The sequence below is a fragment of the Emys orbicularis genome, chromosome 5 (genome assembly GCF_028017835.1).
Source record: "Emys orbicularis isolate rEmyOrb1 chromosome 5, rEmyOrb1.hap1, whole genome shotgun sequence".
Lineage (NCBI taxonomy): Eukaryota > Metazoa > Chordata > Testudines > Emydidae > Emys > Emys orbicularis.
In genome coordinates, this window is record NC_088687.1 from 88,399,840 (window position 1) to 88,413,181 (window position 13,342).

Genomic DNA, 13,342 nt, shown 5'->3' on the forward strand with positions numbered 1-13,342 from the left:
GTGCCCGGCTAACAGCTGCTGCTCTCCAGCCACCCAGATCTGAAGGCAGTGCAGAAGTAAGGGTGGCAATACTGACCCCCACCCTAAAATAACCTTGTGACAACCCCCTCCTCCCCCGCAACTCCCTTTTTGGTCAGGACCCCCAATTTAAGAAACGCTGGTCTCCCCTGTGAAATCTGTATAGTATAAGGTAAAAGCGCACAAAAGATCAGATTTTACAGTCCATGATGCATTTTTCCTGACCGTGAATTTGGTAGGGCCCTAGACATTAGGGAAAGTCGTTTGGTTATGTGAAGGAAGAGTTTGTAATCTTGTCTGAACAACTAGTCTTCTCCCAAATATCTATGATTAATATAAGAAAATAGTCCTATGTTGATCCCTAGAGAGCTTGGTTCAGTTTCTTTGTTGTTTCCTTTAAATGTTCCTGAATTTTATCTTACAATGGGATTGAGGATAATGTTAAAACTGCTTAGTCAATACTGTGTAAAAGAGTTGTTTGTTTTATAATCACCAATTTTAGTGCACGGTTTTCAGATATGTACATATTTAACTGTGAACAGTTATATCATGGTGTCTACATTGTTAAATCTGTTTTAACACTGCCTATTGAAACAATGGGCAAAATGTTCCAAGTATACACAGCATTCTGTGCTGGATTTTACTTATAAACTTGATATTGAGGCTGTGTCTTTGTGTGGATCTGAATGTTGTATTACTTATGTCTCTCATCATAGGGAGGACATGTATGCCCAGGACTCCATAGAACTACTAACAACATCTGGTATCCAGTTTAAAAAGCATGAGGAAGAAGGAATTGAGACTCAGTATTTTGCAGAACTACTTATGACATCGGGAGTAGTGCTGTGTGAAGGAGTCAAATGGCTTTCCTTTCATAGGTAAATACTGCACATAAAATAATATTTGAGTTGGCCAGTTCTCAATGCTATTCTGATGCCAGACTTAAAAATGATTGGCCTGTGCTTTTTAAGCTGTACATCTAATGCTGAATTAGTTTAGGGTATAGTGAGGTAATTTAAAAAGCTTTGTTAATGTTACTCTTAGGGTCTGGGCTCCCAAATTCATAGTAGTTCATTTAGAAACTAATGACGTGTGTCTTGTAACAGGATGCAAAACCATTGGTTTTCAGGAGCAGTTTTATAGAAAGGAAGCACTGTATCTTTCTATTTGTTTTGCTTTGACAGTTTCCCAGGTCAAGGGAGAAAGCAGATACATACCTCTCCTTGCATACGCTAGTCAAGTAATTGGAAAACTGAAAATAGTTGCTTAACATTATTTGAGGGGGAAGGACGCCTCAGGACAGCCCTGAAGACTTTTAATAATGCTGGTAGGGAAAACATGAACATGTCTTATTAAATGCACAAAATACAAAACTTTCAGATGACTTTGAAAAATGTATCTTGTTCTTATGTGGGTCACTCTCAACTACTTAAACACTTTCTTTTTAAAGTAGTAGCCTTTATGTTCTTGGCTGAGAGCATGTGACCTCTCTAAAAGAACTAAATCCTTCTGAATTATTATTTTGGACATATGTTATTTAGGATGACAGTCATTAACTCAGTTTCAGCAATCAGCCTTTTTTGGGAGGTTTTTACCTTAGTTAAAAAAGTGAAAAGACTGAGGATTGTGTGCCCAGGAAAAGTGATGTTTTAAGAGTGCTCTTCTCATTTTACCACACTTAGCTTTATGAAAGTTTACATGAAACACTTCTTTCTGCACACATGCTTTGGGCTGTCTTGCGGAAGAAAGTACATACTACTTGGTTTGCTTAGCTTATTGAAGAGTAATTATTTCTCAACGAGATGGAAGCTGTGTGTATGTGTGTGTGTATACATATACATAAAATAAAAAATGAAGAGATCTGCAACTGAGTTTTGTTTGGGTTGGTTCCTTTAGTTAGGAAGTGACCGTAATCAGGTTTCAAATTCCATTCTTCTGTGATGAGATGGAAGTGAATATATAGCAGGGTGGATTTGATTTAAATCACTAGTCAGGAAGATTCGATTTTAATCATGGATTTCTACATAAAAGTGCATTCTTGTTGGTTATAACCTTAATACATATTTTTCACAACTCAGAGATAGATGTAGGTTTCATTTTTAGACGGTACACACTATACATTTTTAGAGTAATTTATTTTGAAAACTTTTCAGATTAGTTTTACAGCTGTATCAGAAAGTGAATGATTGGTTATTTCATTTACCAAAGGTAATTGAAGCAGATATTTATTAAGTCACTGGGAGGGGAACTATCTCCAATTCAACAGGTTAATCCAGGGGTAGGCAACCTATGGCACGTGTGCCGAAGGCGGCATGTGAGCTGATTTTCAGTGACACTCTCACTGCATGGGTCCTGGCCACCGATCTGGGGGGCTCTGCATTTTAATTTTAATTTTAAATGAAGCTTCTTAAACATTTTAAAACCTTTATTTACTTTACATACAGCAATAGTTTAGGTGTATATTATAGACTTATAGAAAGAGACCTTCTAAAAATGTTAAAATGTATTCACGCGAAACCTTAAATTAGAGTGAATAAATGAAGACTCGGCACACCACTTCTGAAAGGTTGCCTACCCCTGGGATAATCATTAATATTTCTTGCCATGCTGTATTAGGAGGAGAACATCACCAGACAGACATTTAAATTGTTTTATTTAACTAAATCAACAATGTTATGTATTCTGGATTTTTTTCTTCAACAGCAAACATAATATTTTAACAAAACAAGCATATGAATTTTGGAATTTAGTTAAACATTCAAGTTTTTTAAAATCAGGTTTGTTTGCGTTTTAACTATTTTAGTTAAAAACAATTTTAAGGAAATCTTAAAAAAACCAAACAAACAAAAAAAACCCAAAATTAAATCGACTATGTCAGCCAGGTCAACATGAGAAACTTAAAATATTGACTTCTGCAGTTAACTCAGTCGTCTTCACCTTCATTTTCCTGTTTGTTCATGATCTGGAAAAGAGAGACAAACTTTCCTGCTTTTTTCAGGTCCCAAACGATTTCTCATTTTGGAATGAATTAGTTCAAAGGAAGAAAATATTCTTTCTACAATGGCAGAAGAAGCTACTGCTGTTAAAAGTGAGATTATCACTTCAATAGTCTCTGAATCCAAGTGCTTAAGTGACTTCCACCAGTTCACTGGTGTGACTTTTTCTTTAAAACATCATCAGCAAACATATATTTCTTGAATGGTTCACCCTTAGCTCTGAAGTTTATTATAGTTGTCATTATGGAGGGATGATTGCTGGACGTCCATGTCATAGCCAACTCCTCTTCTTCAGCAGTTAAGGTTTGATCCTGGTACCAGTATTGAGAATATTTGCAAGAAAATGAGCTGGAGATAGTGCTTGTCCAATTCGTCTTTTAATGCCTGTAATTTAACTCTGTCATTGCATATTTTTCTTTTTAAGATCTCAGTTCCTTCCAAATTTCAACAGCGTCAGGAATAAAACAGCTATTGCCCTGCATTTCATTCAAGGCTATAGAAATAGGCTTCAGGGTACTCAGCATGTGTTGAACATTTCTCTGAAGCCCAATGTTGAGAACTTTGGCTGTGACAGTGCCATCTATTTTTTCACGATTTTGTTCACAAACTTCTCATCAGATTAGGCCAGTTCTTGCTATAGTGCTCAAAACAGTCCAGTACTGAGTTCCATCGCACATTTTATGGGAGAGTTAGCTTGGTTCCTCCCACTTTTTTCAGAGCAGCTGCTGCAAAGTGGTTGTTACGGAAGTATTTTGCAATTTCAACAACATTAGCTTTTATTTCTGGAACACTGAAGTCTTTGCCTAGGAAATGCATCAAATGAGCACTGCAACTATATGTTATTAGCTTGGGACTCTCTTCTAAAATTTCTTTTCATCTTGGATACATTTTCAGCATTGTCTGTGACCAAGCTGCGTACTAGACATTTGAATTTTTTTTCAGTTTGTTATAGCTTTTACTGCTACTTGTGTAAGTATTCTTCTGTGTGTGCATTTCCTGATGTATCAATTGTTTCTGTAAGGAAGACATTCCCTTCTTCGGTTGTCACACAAGCACATACAACAGGATCATTGTGGACATTGCTCCACCCATGAAGACTCAGGTTAACAATTTCACCCTCTAGATGTTTTGCACACTGCTCAATTTCTTTTTCATACACTTTATTCAGCAATTTGCCTGTGACATCTGCTCTGTTGGGTGGACTAGTATCCTGGTCTTAATGACTGAACCATGTTAATGAAGTGTGGGTTCTCAATCATGCGGAAAGTAGAGTTTGTTGCATAAACAAACTGGGCAATTTTTTCATCAGTTACCTTTTTGTAATCTGCTGGTTCTTATCACAAACTTATCTATAGTTGTTTCTGGATGATGTGGTTTTTTTTTTTTTTTTGCTACAGGTGATATACTGTGACTATGTGATATACGTGATGTGACTGAAACACTATCATTGGCAGATAACTCTGAAACTATAGAAAATGATGGTGATCTTGAAGGTGGATAGTCTTCAGAATCCTGTATGTTGAGGATGGATTCTCCTAAACAAAATAAGTCAATGCAGTTATTTAATTACTACCACCATACTGCTCACTTAGTATTACTCGTTGCATTCACTGACACTCAGTACTACTTTAAAGGTGAAATTGTAAAAGGAAGATCTGCCTATTTATTTTTTATTACAACTGCATCTAAAATGATAGTACCATAGACTAACAACTATATTTTTTGCTCAAACATGAGAATTCAAGAATAGTCTAGATGGCAGACAGGCAGTCCTTAAGAAAGAAGTATGAAATATAGATGTTTACCAACCTGAAGATCCTGCATGTTCAGACATGTTCCTTTCATCATCTTCAACACAGCTTCCTCCTGAGAAGGAGTACTTCTCATAATGTTGTTTCATTCCGGCAACCAGGTCTTGCATTTCTTTGTTGCACTGTTTGCATTTTGCACGCATGCCTGTCTTACCCACAGGTAGAGGAACTTCATTAAAATTATTCCCAAACTGGGTCTCTTTTACGGCCTGCTGCCATTAAAGGTTTTCTCCTCTAGTGAGAGAATGGTATGGTAGATCTCAAATCAATGAAGGCTACACTCAGCAAGACCTCAAGACTTCTGGAATATGCTGCTCAAACAGTTTCACCTTTGTTTCTACTGCCTGTCCCTCCCCTTCTCACATTTATCTCCAGACTTCTTCTCCTTTTCCAGATCTATTCCGCCCCCAACAATCTTCTATTCATTGAACTTTTTGAAACTTTGCACTTTTAGAGAGAGGTAAGGGATTGACTCTGTGTACACAAATTTGCAGAGGGACAATAGGGTTGAGGTCTGTTATTTCTCACCTCTATTTATTTATTTATTTTAAAACATTTTTGCTGTTATCTCTGGAGACACAAATCCACAGTTTGAGAACTGCAAAACTAAGCATCTCTGATGGTATCTTCTAGACTGAGTCCCATTGGGTAGATAGAAAGAGCAACCTAAATAATCTATACAGAAGCCCCTGGAACCCCATAAGATTGGGTCCCTAATCCACGAACTATTGGAACTCATTTACAAAACTTTTCTTAAACATTACATGAATATATTGTCTCATACTATAGAATTAGAATGTATAATCCCTACTCCATGATGAGATATCATTGAGTTTTAATTAAGATAGGTTTTTTTCCTCAAAAAGCATTTTAGCAAAAAAATCCAATTTAAATTAAAAAAAACAAGTTTTTTTTTTTTTTTTTTAATTTGAAAAATTAAAACAAACAAACATACATTGATTTTTATCCACCCTGATATATAGGTGGTAGGGGGAGTGGATAGAGAGAATTCTTTTTTTTCCAGTGGCGAGAGGGGGGGATAAGAAGACTTTCTCAGATTAAGATGCCTGATAGATTGTGTATCTGTGGTAGGAACTGGTTCACTGCTCAGTGTAAATTACTCCTGGGGGGATTCTGCACCAAAAAATTAAAAATTCTGCTCATGATATTTTAAAATTCTGCAATATTCTAAATATTTTATTTGTCAAAATAACCCACTATAATCATGCCAGTTTCAATTATTTTGGGAATTTATTTCAAAATATCTTTCAGCAAGTGTGTCTGTAACAATAGAGATTAAAAAAAAAAGATTCTGGTACATTTTTTTTTTTTTTAAACAAATAGATTCCTTACTATGCATATTAATACAGAACTTTGAGTAATTTATTTAATTTACAATACAGAACTGTATTTCTTGCACCCGTCAGAAGCAGTGCAAAGACTTGGGAGTGTCGGGTAATGGAGGAACCGAGGGAGAGGGAAGGAGCCTGGAGGCTTGCTGGGTGTGGGTGGGAGAAGTATGGAACAGATTTTTTGGGGGGAGGGTCAGGATTGTTAATGAGTTGGAGAGCCTACCCTATGCAGACCCTGGCGGATCCCAAACCTCTCCCATTCAGTCAGGCACATCTGCCCCTGTCCCCACTCTCCCCCCTCCCCCCCCCCCCCCGCATCCTGATGGGTCCCTGCCTCCTCCCCATGTGACCGTGCACCCCCACTCCCATTCAGCCTCTGGCTCAACGCTGTCACCCCACTAGCTCCTGAGCCCTTGCCCCAGTTTGTCCCCCCCCCACTAGCCATTCTGAGCCCCAGTCTGTGACCCTCCCTCCCCCCCCCCCCCCCCCCAGCAGCACCGTATGCCCTACTCTGTCCTAACCTGGCTCTGTGGGCAGGGTGATGTGATGAATTTCTACTCCTGGGGGAATTCTGTTCCACTGCGCGTGCACAGACTCCTCCCCCCCCCCCCCCCCCGAAAGAAAATACATTCTGCCCCAGAAGTGCTGCAGTTCTGCCTTTTGCCCACCAGAGGCCACCATGGCGCTAGAACAGCCAATAGCATTAATGCAGCAGGCTGTTTGGTGCCACAATGGCCTCTGGTGGGCAAAAGGCAGAACTGCATCACTTCTGGGGCAGAATGTATTTTCTGTGGCGGGGGGGAATTCTGTGGGCATGCAGTGGCGCAGAATTCCCCCAGGAGTATGCAAGTGCAACCCAGAATGTAGCATGCAAGTTGGAAAGCAGCATTCTTTTAAATGCTGGTATTCTGTTGGAATGCCAAGGTCCCATAGGGGATGTACTTGAGATATAGAGCAGTATTAAGGAGCATTTTAAGCCAGGTGCCTGATATGATAGACTGAAATGCTGGTTAATGTGTGAAGCCTTAGATCCCTGCGCTAAGCAAAATGTCCATCTAACAAAAAATCCCAAATAAAATAGTTGAGTTCCAAGTAGTTGAAAGTTGCAAGTGGCGAAAGTTCTGAAACGTGCATCCAGTGTGATAGATACAGTATGATTATAGAATTGTGGGGGTGTCCATTCAGTAGACTGTGGCTTGATAACTATATTTGGCTTGTATTTCATTTGTCCGCTGTTTGACAGTAGTCTGTGTAAAACTTGAATATAGCAATGAGCATGTTTGAACAGATTGAAAGTGTGGATGACAAATTAGAAAGTAAAGGATATTCTTGAGTCAACTCAGAATTTCTTGTGCATGTTCAGATTGGCGTTGCAGATTAGAAATTTGTCATAATGATCAGGTAAAATATTCATGATACCTAAATACATGCAGCTCTTGTTTCATAGGTGTCAAGGTATCTTTTAGAGAAGTAGTGCTAGCCCCATTTTATAGATGGGCAAACTGAAGTTCAGACCTGGGTAGAAAGGTCTTAAGACTCCTCCTGATCCAGGAGATGGCGCTTTCTCGTCATTTTATGCAACATGTGCACAAGTAGTAATGAAAATAAATGTTTTCTTCAATTTGGGAAAATATTTTTAAAATTGAGTGGATAATAAATGTTTTAGATATCAGTGTTTATAGATAATCATGCAGTTTGAAAAAAAATTATATGAACAGCTTCTAATAATTTGCTAGCCACAGAACCATTTTTCTTTAAATTGCCTCCTCAGCTAAGACTGTGCTACAGAGTTAGGTTGACATAAGGCAGCTTATGTTCACCTAACTAGGTCAGTGTCTACACTACAGCCTTGCTCCTGCCGATGTAAGTGCCCACCTACACCAACATCATAACTCCACGTCTGCGAGAGGCATAGGGCTTATGTCAGTGTAGTTAGGGTGACGCAGTGTCTGTGTAGACGCTGCATTCCTTACCTGGGCTGTTACTGTCTTGTTAATTTTATGGCTCCACTGAGCTGTGAAATTGACAAGAAAGCTGGCTCCCCAGCTGGGCTGCTGCGTGGTCTCCGCTTCAAGCCAGGCTGCCACCCAAGCTCCCTTCTTGGGCTGCTGCCCAGGCTCTCCGCTCCTCAGTGGGAGCCTGGCTGCTCCCTAAGGTCCCAGCTCTTCGCTGGGAGCACAGCAGCTGACTGGATGTGGATGCTGGTGCAGATCTCCCTGCTGGAGGCAATAAGCCCTGGGTGGCTGCCCCCCAGCTTCAGGCTGGGAACGGGGAAGCGAGAAGCCTGGGAGGAAGCTGGGCTCCTGGTGGGGAGCTGCATGGAACTGAGAGCCCTGGCTCTCAGCCACCCACACTGCCCCTCTTTAATTGGTGGAAGCGCTCTGTGTGAGGGTATGCACCACTGACAGAAGGAGGGTAGTGTGGACATCAGCCATTGCAGTAATTACTGCAGTGGCTGTAAATCGACCTAACATAGGTTGACTTAAGATTGTAGTGTAGACATGACCTGAGACTTAGTAGCCTCAGTTTCAGCCCACCCACATGGAATATCCACTCTGGATATCACTCTGTGCACCTGCAGATCATTAAGATTTAGAATGAACAGCTTGAAGAAGTCCTATTTATAGCAGCAACAATAAGCAAATTTCGAATGTCTCTTCTTTATTCAATTATATGAATGCATTTTCCAGCACAGAACGGAACAGGAAATATAAACACTAAGCCTCTAAAAATATTTAAACAAAGTCTCCTTGTTAGTAGGAGTTTAAATCTTGCATTTGTGTAATGGACTTGTGTAGTCAATTAAGCACCAAAGCTAAATTTTGCTCTTGTAGCCAACAGTGAATTTGAAGACTTGCTGCTGTTTAAATGCCCTCAACTTGTCGTCTTAAATGTTGGCTCCTAAGCAATGGAACAAAGGCTTCCTAAAAATGTGACAGAAATACCTTAGCTGAGAATAAACAGCTCTTTTACAGTCCTATTTTGTTTACCATACACAGTGGTAACACACAATTAATGGTTAGTACAGGTTTTAAAAAGATAGGGAGAATCTTTATTCATCCTTAAATACTGATGCTTTGTTCTTAACTGAGAACAAAAGAAACCTCTTTTCAGTATTTATTAGTTCATGATTTTCAAATAATTGAGAGAATAAAAAAAACTAACAAAGAATGGAGCCAAAAGAATACTAGTACAAATGTGTATACAAGGGAGACAAAGCCATTATGACACTAAATCTGTTGATAATACTGAGTTTGAAGTTAAAAGAATAATAAGTGTATTTTGTCCCCAGAGAGAGGGAATGAAGAGCATGTAGGTCACATACAACTTTAATATTTGTTTCTTTATTTTGAACACTTACAGATATCAACAAAACTGCTGTGCTTATACTTATCAGTCTTTTGGCATTAATATAGAAGATTTAATATAGATGAGAGATCTACAGGAATAGTGAGGAAAGCTCTTAAATACTGAGAAGGAGTTATTTCAGGAGACTATAAAGAATTTTGAACAATACTTTTAAAGAATCCATTAATTCTTCATTGGAAACTTAATCTTTGGATATGTGTTAAATTACAGCTACAACTAACCAGGAGACCAGTCTCCTGATCTGTTTACAACATGATTTGCAACTAATAGTGTGGCTACCTGTCCTGTAACTGGCATAAATCCGTGGATGGATGTTGCAACAGGATTGAGGACAGCTGTGTTTCAGAGAACCCCCGACTCAATGTTTGTAGGGAACACTGACCCTAAAGTAGATATCACCACCATCTTTGTTCTGGTCTACAGCAAAACTGAAGTAGCGTAGCTATGTTGGTTAGAAGTATGGGGAAAATCACATCGGCTAACTAACGTCATTATACTGGCAGAAACCATAGTGGAGTCACAGATATACTGGCAAAACTTTTTTCTGGTAAAGCTTATTTCATTTAGGGAACTGGTATAAGTTATACAGGCAGAAGAGCTGTTTTGCTGGTATAAGCTGTCTCCCCATTGGGAGGGTTGCCAATATAGTTATTTTTGGAAAACCTTGTCTAGTGTAAACAAGGCCTTAGAGTCAGGAAATTTTTAGTCACCTAAGTGTAAGCAAGTATACTCAAGTCTTGATCTTGTGAGGTGCTGAGTGCTGCCCACTGTCACAACTGCACTTGTATTTCCCCTTTGTGGTCCAACAATGGCACTCTTTAAAGGCTCTGGCTCCCAGACATTGCATCCCTTGGCCCGAGTCCCATGTTTGTCTCCCTCCCTGATCTTTTTCAGGCTGCACATTTCCCTACCTACACTATGTTATTTCCAGCAAGCCAAACTGTCTAACTATGCCAGAGCCTGCTCTTTGCTTACTCTTTGAAGGCTATGAACAACATAATTGCCAGCAGTTATGAGTTACCACACAAGCAAGCTTACTAAGCAAGCACATTTATTCTTAAGGTGAAGGCATTACAGAGAAGATACGTTAAAACAATAAAAGTTGCTACACACGTGCTTACCGGGTCACCCATCAGTCTTTTATTCCAAAATATGTAGTTTCTGGATACCAGAACTTGTAAATAGGTATTCACTTGATTTCTCCCTCTCCCTCTGTCCCTCTCTCCCCCCGGTTCCTATCTTTCAGTGGAGGGAAGTATTCTCTTTAAGGGTAGATCCAAAGACATGGTGTGTGTGTTCACTCCAAGTTTACTGGGACCATTTCTTAGTGTCTTTTGAGATGTTGAGCACCTACAATTCTCATTGACTTCATTAGGAGTTGTGGATGCTTAGTACCTCTCAAGATGATGCTGAGAGTCAATATCTTAATCTTACCTTTGCATCTTGTTTCCTTGGTATTCACTATTTTGCAAATTGATTTTTCAAAGATACCTCTGAGAGTTCAACAGAGCAAAGCTGGGACCTGCTTCTCTGTCACAGTGGACAACCAGTGTTTTCTGTTGACCACAGGCATTCTCGGGTGTTGCGGTGGTGATGTGTGTTAAATGTATCTGGTCCTCCAAAACAAATTAGTCATTTTTAAGGGACACTGCTAACTTCAAAAATTATTTGTGTACATATTTTGTACTTAATGTAGTTCCAAGTAACCCCTAACATAGCAAAAATTTCTGTGTGCGTGCATTTGACATCATTTCATGCATAATTAATTTTACTGTTATCCCTGTATAGTCAGTACTTTTTGGAACTTTTACACAACTATATTTCAAAGCTCATTTTTAATAAGCTTGAGGGAAAACTATTCAGGAAGCTATCTCTGGATTACTATCCGCTTCAGTGGCATCCTGACATAGCACTAACAAAGCTATTGTGCAGCCAGAGGCTCATACAGCCACCAATATGAGATGCTTTCCCATGGCTATCAGTTTGTACATACTGCAGCTTCCCCACAGAGAGCCAGTAACCTTGCTAAACCAGAAGAGGAACAGCAACGTCAAAGATGGGTAGTGGAGTGTTTCTTCTGATAAATAAAGGGGCCTAAATAAAATCCTGAAACCCAAACCCCTGTTGTAGTCAGTAGGAGCTATAAGTGCTCAGCATGACAATTACAACACAGCAGTTCTAGTCAAACCATAGAACAGCTTGAATGCTATTTTTTAGGATAGTTAAGTTGCCAGGGCATTTGCATGGTGACTCCCTCAACAGTTATATAGGTTGATGTGCAGCTACCCTTAAATCTTAACTTCAGTGCATGCCTGTTGTACAGGGTAAGGAAAAAAAGTTCTGTTAAATTCTCTCCAGCAAGTCTTGTGTAAACAAGTGAGCTCCCCAAGAATTCTCTGATGTTCCAAACCTTGCAATTCCTAGTGGCCACTGAATTTTGCTAAGATCAATTAAACTGTCAAGTAGGCAGCTACTTTCTAGTCCAGAAATAGAACTTTCCATTCTTAAAATGGGATAAAGCCTTTCCAGCCTCTCTAGCTTTTGATATTTCTCAAACTGTCTATTGGTAGCTTGAGAAAAGGACTTAATGCACAGTTAATTGGTTATTTAAACTTTCCCCCCCAGATAATGGCAAAGGAAAGAAAAGTATGGGCTTTTCTGATCTTTTCAGAAACTTTTGGTTCTCAGTCAATTGCCTACAGCTAGCTGTGCTCCTTGAAAATATATGGTTGTGTGCATACGTTGCCATATAACTTCAGGGATTGTGGCTAGATGTAGACATAGTAACTTTGAATAATTTTGTTAGCTAGGATTAAAAATATAGAAGGAATGAAAGCCCTCGTTTCAGGAGGTAAACCACTAATTGCCGGGTATTTGAAAGAAACTTCCCTAATGGGCAAGTAATTACATGATTGCTCATTAGGGGCTTTTTTGTGCCTTCCTCTACTGTGTCCAGCATAGGCTGCTGTCTGATATGGATTGCCAAGCTAAGCTAACCATAGGCTTGATCTGGAATGGTAATTGTTATGTTCTATAAGTGGTGGAGCTTAGTAACCACCACAATTGTAGTGTAAAGGCATTGTATATGATGGCTTGAAACTTGTACTGTGGCTTGTGAAATGCAGCCTATGATGGTTGTCATGGCCACGTTTGGGAATGTGTATAAATACTTCAGATTTATTGAATGTCAGAGAGATTCACAGGTGGTGAGCTGACCAAAACTAGCCTGTGTTTCTTGTCAAGAAGCAGATGTCTGATTTAAATGTCCATGTACTGGGAGGGGGTAATCCACACTATTGAGTATTCCACTGTTAACACTCCTGTTGTGATTTGCCACCCCCCTCTTCTCCCCTGTGAGGGCCCTGGAACAAACTGCATCAATAAAACCACAGGAATACCTAAAAGAAACCGTTTGTCTGCTACCACAAACTTCCATCATTTATTTTGGGGAAGTTCTATGGCCTGCGTTATACAAGAGGTCAGACTAGGTGATCAATTCATAATGGTCCCTTCTGGTCCATTGTTGCAAGCCTGATACTCCTGGTCCCACTCAGCACAAAATCAGTACTTCTTTGCTTACTCTTCTTGTAATGGGTGGGTGTGTGGGGAAGGAAAGAAGGGAGTGGGTGGGTGCCTGTGGAAAAACAAAAGCTCAGATACTAAACTGTATAATAACTGTCCATCTGTAGTGGAAGCAGAGTTCTGGTGCAGCCTCAATTGTTACAGGGGATCAGACTTAACTGTAGCATTATTTCAGTGAATTCCTGATTGCTACCTACAATCTCCACAGGGGCCC

At 39.6% G+C, this 13,342-nt stretch overlaps 1 protein-coding gene across 1 annotated transcript in view; it reads left to right on the plus strand.

Moving 5' to 3' along the window:
- CNOT7 (CCR4-NOT transcription complex subunit 7) overlaps positions 1-13,342 on the plus strand; it is a 33,564-nt gene that overhangs the window by 5,024 nt on the left and 15,198 nt on the right. Inside the window, exon 4 of the mRNA XM_065404649.1 lies at positions 735-896. Coding sequence (XP_065260721.1) covers positions 735-896 — 162 coding nt within the window. The remainder of the gene's footprint in view (positions 1-734; positions 897-13,342) is intronic.